This window comes from Triturus cristatus, chromosome 4_1 (genome assembly GCF_964204655.1).
Source record: "Triturus cristatus chromosome 4_1, aTriCri1.1, whole genome shotgun sequence".
NCBI classification, from domain to species: Eukaryota; Metazoa; Chordata; class Amphibia; order Caudata; family Salamandridae; genus Triturus; species Triturus cristatus.
The window spans coordinates 810,272,605-810,279,917 of NC_140585.1; the positions used below are offsets into that span (position 1 = coordinate 810,272,605).

A 7,313-nucleotide genomic window follows, 5' to 3' on the forward strand; every position below is an offset into this window, starting at 1 on the left:
CCATGGCCCATACGAAAAAGGCAAGTATTGCTGGTTTGCCTCAATTTCTCAGACTGCAGGGTCGTCCCTAAAACCGTTCTTTACTGTGCCGGATCTATGGAACACACTTGCGATCTAAAGTGATATTTTTCTCAACAGTTGTATATATGCCCGGTGTTCTAAGACAAACCTGTGGGAGAGGAGATGAGAATATTGCACTGTGAAGAAACCAACAACAATAGCAACAGATTTATTATTTCTACTTCTCACAAGCAACCACGGGGCTGCGTCTCGGGAAAAAGGTGTGTATGGCTTTGCCAATCACCAAATAAACAGAGCAGAAACAATCGGAAAATGGGGACTTCTTTAAATATGAAGGTTTTGCAGCAATTTACAGAGCATCATAAATATATACACTTCATTTAGGTTATGAAGCGGATAGACTTGTGTCCTTCACATGCAGAGGATAGCTATACTTTGGCAGCTTCGTCCGGGCCTTTCACGCTAAACTTCGCCATCAGTTTCTTCCAAATGCCCTTCTTGTCATCTTCCATCTGATCCAAGCTGTCTGTGACAGAGAAAGAAATCCAGGTCATAGTTTCAGTTATTAACTGCCCCACTGCCTTTCTCACTGAAGTCCTGAAAACTCACACACCAGGTCTTTGTAAACTTAGTTGGCATAATTCTTGCTCTAATTCTTGCTCAAATACACAACAGGTGCACAGGGGGGAAACAGGTCAGATCGCTCCCCACTCAATCCCTTATAAACATTACGAGACCTGACCTCCCCAGAACAGATATTTTTACAATTTTAGAACATCCAGGGAGTTTTTTGAAGATATTTAACTTCCCTCACAGGACAGGCTGACTGCCAATAACCTGTTAGTCCGACTGTTCAATTTAAAGAGAAAAAAACATCAACCAACCACATATCATATACACAAAAGAGTGATTTAGAACCATAGCGAAATTGTTTAAGACAAAAACATGTGTGTAAGACAAAAAATTTGAGAAAGGTCAGAAAGCACCTCACGTCCGTACACCCAAGGAACTGCTGGATGGTACTCACCAGTATGCCCACGTTATCATCATCCGTTGCTATCGTGACCACAAAGAAAAAACAGGTGTGTTGAAATTCCTCAGAGGTGAGAAATCCAAGGGAAAAAAAAAGTGTCAAGCAGCACTGAAAGTGCTTGTCTCACTCAGTGCCCACTGGTCCCCAAATGTGAAATAGAGAAGTACTATTCTCGAAGTTAAAATGGGGTATCACTCACATGCAAAACATACTTTATTTAGTACCGTGAGTGTCCTCAGGTTAAAAGAAAGGCAAATGTTTGGCCCACTTTCAAGCACTCCATGGCTGTCCTAAAATTGTAAAAAGATCTGTTCTGAGGAGGTCAGGTCTCATAATTCTTTCTCACCCAATCATCAAAGCTTTCGAAAAATGTTTAATTTACTTAAAATCAAAACAGGATTATAACGGTTAGGTCTCAGGGTCTTTATTGGAATTCCAGGTGGCAGTTTAGTCTCAGGGATGCTTTTTTAGGGTTTCCATGATTAAGTCCTCCAGCTATTACTGTGGTCTTAGCCAGGGCAAGATTAATGTGGACGATTCAATGGCAAGGCCAGGGGCGCCACCCAAGGGTGGTGCCTGATTGCCCATGCTATGGAATGCCAAAGGGTGTGGCAAAACCTAGGGTGACAAATTCTTTGCATGGGCCTTGCTTCTGCATTAACTCTCCACTGCAATTCCCAACACGTCCATTGAAAAATAAACTAACAGATTCAATGCACTGAAAATAAATTTGACGTATAATCCAGGCAAAATCTCTTTCAATGTCTTGAGAACTTCACCGATTTTTTATAAATTTCATGCTGATGGAAGGAAGTGGAAAATGTGAGTTGGTCAGTTAATGTTTATGTATTCTACATATTGTCACCTATTAAAATATATTAAATAGTCACTTAGGCGAGTGGGGACATACTCTTTGTCCAGGACAGTTAATACGAATTTAGAAAACAAAGCTTTTGGAGGTCACTTTTTAACCCAGTGTAAAAGCAATTATCATTTGCTTTTACACTGGGTTAATAAGTGACCTCTAAACGCTTTATTTTCTAAATTGTGACTTCTAAACGCTTTGTTTTCTAACCTAGATCACATTTTATTTTAATCTACTATGTTTGTTGAACTAATTTATAGCTTGAAAAAAAATCCCTTTCAAACTTCTTATGAACACCGCAGAAGCTCTTCACGTTCTTAAGTACACTGGAGTTTTATCGTTTACCTCAACTAAGACTACATTTTACATACTCCAAAGTGGAAAGAGTGAAAGACGTAATCTGTAGCTTTTCACTTTAAAACAATAAAAATAGTTAATGTTATTTCTGAATAAGTCCAGGAAAAGGATGAGCCGTCCATTAGAAGCAATGTATTAACTGGACCTTTAAAGAACCAGCAATGTTAGATTCCATGGTGGTGTCACCTCCCTCCCCAACTCGTAGTCACAATTAGAGAAAGAAGTGAGCTCTCTAGCAGTACAGTGGCATTGCCGATCACTGGGTAAAGACAACATCCAATGTTCCCTACAGAAAAACCAAGGACTGCTAAGGAAATGTTGCATACAAATCATCAAGATGACAGCATGTGCTGCATGAAAGCAGAAAGAGTAGGTGCCTTTTCCTCTCCATAGAGATATCCCTCTTTCAGGTGCTCCAACCTCTTGAAGGCCATAGAGAGAGAGACACACAAATATGTGCCTGCTTCTTTTGGGATCACTCTTAGGGCTCTAGGAAGACTAATCAAAACACTGCAAATCACCGTTACCTGTTGCTAGCACCATTTGGCACTCCTCTGCTGTCACTCCGGTAAAGCTGGTCTCCTTCAGACGGGGATACTAAAAGATAGAGGGGAAATTTGTTGAGCTTTTTGGAAACGCCACCCTAAGCAGTCTAAAGCAAGACCTGGTCTGAGCAAAACTCTGGTTCAGCACTCCTTAAAAACAATCTGTATTTATCAGCAAAACAAAACTGACAAAAAAGAATAGCAGATTTTGCTTGAAACTGAACTCTTGCCTCAAGTCACAGTGTAGGTCTAAATATTGCATCCAATATTACATTCCACTGATCCAAGTATTACATTCCACTGCTGTTGTCCCTGCTGAGCGCAGGGACAACCGCAGTGGAATGTCATCTACACTTAAAAACAAGCATTTGCAATGCAATAGGTCTCGCATTTACGGGAGTTTGAGCTATTGGCATTGTAAATGACAATGCCTTTTATTTATGTTTTGGTTTTTAAAACATAAAATAAAAGGCATTGTCATTTACAATGCCAATAGCTTCCTCGCGTAAATGCGAGACCTGTTGCATTTTCAATGCTTGTTAGATGAGCTTCAAAGACTTTTGAATGGAAGCATTAAAAGAAAACCTCTCATAACTGTACCAACACATAGGTCCTTTTTCTCACCAGGCACATGGCATGCATGATTAGAAGCTGTGTAGAAATAGCGCTTCGTGGTACTGTGGTAAACACTAATGTACTGGAATCTTTATTTGAATCCCTTTCGGAGCAGTCAGTAAAAGTGGCAAATATAACTGAAAAATTGAGCAGTTAACATGCACCTTTTGGTTTCACTTTTCCAAAATTATCCTACATAAAATCCTACTGAGCAATGTGCTGGGGGTTACTCACTTGGTGCACATGGGGTCTAAGTTTATACTTTTTGACAGGGCTGTTTTAAATTACCAGTCCGGCCCTGGACGTGTTCCAGAGTCGAGTCAATGACAAAGAAGTGGTCCAAATGCTACGTTCAGAAGGGGGAGGGTGTGGCTTAACGGCCAGTGCAGCCGACTTGGGCGCTGAGAGATCCAGGTTTAAGTCTCGTTGTGTGCTCAACATCCTGTGATTCTGGGCAAATCACTTCCCCCTGCCTACGGACAGCGCCTACAGACCCTCACGGGTTATTAGCGGCGCTATACAAATCCAAGTATTATATTATAGTATAATTATTAAGAAGAGAAAGAGGCAGCCAAAAGACGAGGATCAAATGTCCAAGCAAAATGGAAAAAGTGGCCTAGAAGGAGACTAGATAAGAGGGGGGGGAAGGAGTGGCCCGAACGCTACTATTAAAAGCTGATGAAACACAACTAGTAGAAATGGACAAAGTATTGAGGAACTATATGCAGCCGTTCCAGGCGTTCTGAATTTCCGGTACCGACGGGAATCTCTGTACGCAATTACGAGTTTGCAGACCAAGAATTACTTGGCATAATTCTGCATGTTTAAAGCTACAGATCACATTTTTAATGAAACTGCACTACAGCAACAGCCCCGGCCCTGATATAATCTTAATGGCCGCTGAGCAGCACGGTAGCAGCAGAAAGCCTTTTAGGCTCTTACGCAACACGTAGCTAAATTAATTATTTGCAGGGAAAGGATCCCATACCCCCGGCAGCCTCCGAGGGATCAGTGAGAGCCGGACTGCGGAGGCGCTCATTAGCGACCCTCAAATGTCAGACACCGGGAGGAAAGAAGAGGCCTGACAGGGAAGGAGACACAGCGACACAGAGATCTGGAAGGGAGGGGGCGCGAGAAAGACAGGGACATCGAGGTACAATGATGGAAGAGGTTGCGAGGGAGCGGGCACAAAGAGAGGAGAGGGCGCGAGGTAGACGGGGACTGCAGGTTAGACAGGGATAGCGAGGTACAATGATGGAAGAGGTGGCGACGCGAGAAAGGGAGCGGGCACAAAGAGGGGAGAGGGCGCGAGGTAGACGGGGACCAGAGGTTAGAGATAGGAAATGATGGAAGGCTCGTGAGAGAGAGCAGGATAGAATGGGGAGAGCGGGAGAGACAAAGAGCAGTAAATTCAGACATAAGCGAAGAGAGAGAGAGAGAGCAGTACATACAGACATAAGCGAAGAGAGAGAGAGCAGTAAATACAGACATAAGCGAAAGGGAATGGGGTCTTAAGAGAGACAGAGGCCTAGGAAAAGGAGGGGAGCCAGGTAGAGAACAAATGCGTATTACGAAGAAAACAAGACAAGCCTGGCTTCTAAAGTGCTCCGGACGCGAGCAAGCGCCCGCCGCGCAAAAGTGAAAGCGAGACGCGAGACGCGGCGGAGCGTGGCGCGCGCTCTTGGCGGGGGTGCGCATTCCAGGCGGGGGAGCGGACCCTTTGAAGTATGATGCCAAGGGCGCCAGTGGGCTGAAGCGCTTCCCCAAACGGATTTCATGGCGGCACGATGCGCATGATTGTGCGCGTGCGCGCCATGCAATCCACTTTTGGGAGCACTTTGAAATGCCCCTCTTACTAGAGTCTCGCATAGCGATTGCGTAAACGCAATAGCTAGGCGAGACCTAAAAAGACTAATCTACAGCAGCGGGAGGGCACGTGCAACAACACTCTTTAGCACCACTTCCATTGAAACTATGCCCAACCAATAGTGGGACTTCGCAAACAGCAGGAGTCAATAGCAGCAGAATACAATTTGTTCCAGTACTGGTTCAAACTAGGGCTGGGCGGAATTTGCGGAATGCCTCTTCGCGGAATTTTGAAAAAAATTGTGGAAAACGAGCGCACAACCTGAGGGACCGTGTGCCCGGGACTGGGGTCCCTCGTGCTTGGGCAGGCTCCCCGATCTCCCCGGCCTGGCTGCTTTGATAAGCAGGGACCGGCCCCGGGCCTCCTGATTTTTGGTCAGGGCCTGGGATCCCACGTCCTGCCAAGTGTCCATCTGCCCGGGACAAGAGTGCCTGGTTCAGAGCCCCGGAGCCCTGCAAGGGCAGGCGGGAGCCCTACTGCTATGGCTCGGTGTGGGCAGCTGGGAGTCCTTCCGGTCCTGGCCATCTGGTCACACCTTTCCCTCGGCCATCTGGTCGCACGCAATGCTTTCCAATGGGGCGACCAGATGGCCGGGCAGCCCTGGAAGTCCCGATGGGGGCTCATTCGCCTCCCCGATCCCAGGCAGGGCTCCAGGAGGTCGGGTGCGTCTGGGCCTAGGGTCCCCTCCATCACTCGGTGTGCACGGTTTACCAGAAAGGGGGGTAGCCTTCCTCCGGATTACTAGGGGCAGGGTATGCCGGGACACCCCTCCTGGGGATGGCAGTTCTCAGGCGGGGACCAGATGGGCCAAGCCCGGTCGACACTTCCCCGGGGCGTGCGGTGCTCCCTCCACCAGCCCGCGGCGAGGCAAAGTGCCTGGGACGGTCTCCATGGGTCCCCCGGGCGTCCGGGCCCCTGAGAGCTCCGCTGGGCCTCCCTTTGCCTGAGGCCCAGCATGGGGTCTACGAATCCCCCCCCCCCCCCGAGCCCTGCAGCCCCAGAGCCCTTCAGCCCGGAGCCCTGGAGCCCTGCAGGCCCGAAGACCTGCAGGCCCGGAGACGTGCAGCCCCGGAGCCCTGCAGCCCTGGAGCCCTGCAGCCACGGAGCCCTGCAGCCACGGAGCCCTGCGTGGGCAGGCGGGAACCCTAGCGCGAAGGCTCGGGGTTGGATAGATGGGAGTCCTTTCAGTCCCGTCCATCTGGTTGCACCTCTCCCCTCGGCCATCTGGTCGCGCGCAATGCTTTCCAATGGGGCAACCAGATGGCCCGGCCAGCCTGGAAGTCCCGATGAGGGCTCATTTGACTCCCGGATCCCAGTCAGGGCTCCAGGAGGTCGGGCGCATCCGCGCCTAGGATCCCCTCCGTCACTCGGAGCGCGAGGGTTACAAGAAAGGTGGGTAGCCTTCCTCCGGATTAGTAGGGGGACGGTGTGCCGGAAGACCCCTCCGGGGCTGGTGGTTCTTTGCCAGGGACCAGATGGGCTACGCCCGGGCAACATCCTCCCAGACATCCGGGGCTTCCCTCCTCCGGCCCGCGGCGTGGCAAAGTGCCCAGGGACGGGCTCCACGGGTCCCGGGCAGTCCTCCCCCAGGGGCCCCCGGGCCCGAGAGCTCCGCCGGTCCTCCCCTTGCCTGAGGCCCAGCCGCTGTCCCCGAGCCCCCCCCCCGAGAAGCAGAGCCCACCGAGCCCTTGGATCAGGTGGGAGCCCTACCACTATGGCTCGGCTCTGAGCAGGCAGGCGGGAGTCCTTTCAGTTGTCGGCCATCTGGTCGCTCCTTTCCCCTCGGCCATCTGGTCGTGCGCAATGCTTTCCTATAAGGGGGGCCAGACGGCTTGGGTGGCCTGGAAGTCCCGATGAGGGTCCATTCGCCTCACGGATCCCAGCCAGGGCTCCAGGATGCCGGGCGCGTCCGCGCCTAGGGTCCCCTCCGTCACTCGGAGCGCGCGGGTTTCAAGAAAGGGGGGTAGCCTTCCTCCGGATTACTAGGGACAGGGTACTCTGGGACCCCTC

The 7,313-nt window shown here is 49.7% G+C and overlaps 1 protein-coding gene across 1 annotated transcript in view; it reads right to left on the bottom strand.

Annotated features, from left to right (window-relative positions):
• Positions 1-213: 213 nt before the first annotated feature.
• LOC146855607 (ubiquinol-cytochrome-c reductase complex assembly factor 2-like) overlaps positions 214-7,313 on the bottom strand; it is a 54,055-nt gene continuing 46,955 nt past the window's right edge. The window contains exons 3-4 of the mRNA XM_085653435.1: positions 2,804-2,873; positions 214-547 (exon numbers count right to left, since the gene is read on the bottom strand). Of these exons, the coding sequence (XP_085509561.1) occupies positions 450-547; positions 2,804-2,873 (168 nt within the window). The 3' untranslated portion in view covers positions 214-449. The remainder of the gene's footprint in view (positions 548-2,803; positions 2,874-7,313) is intronic.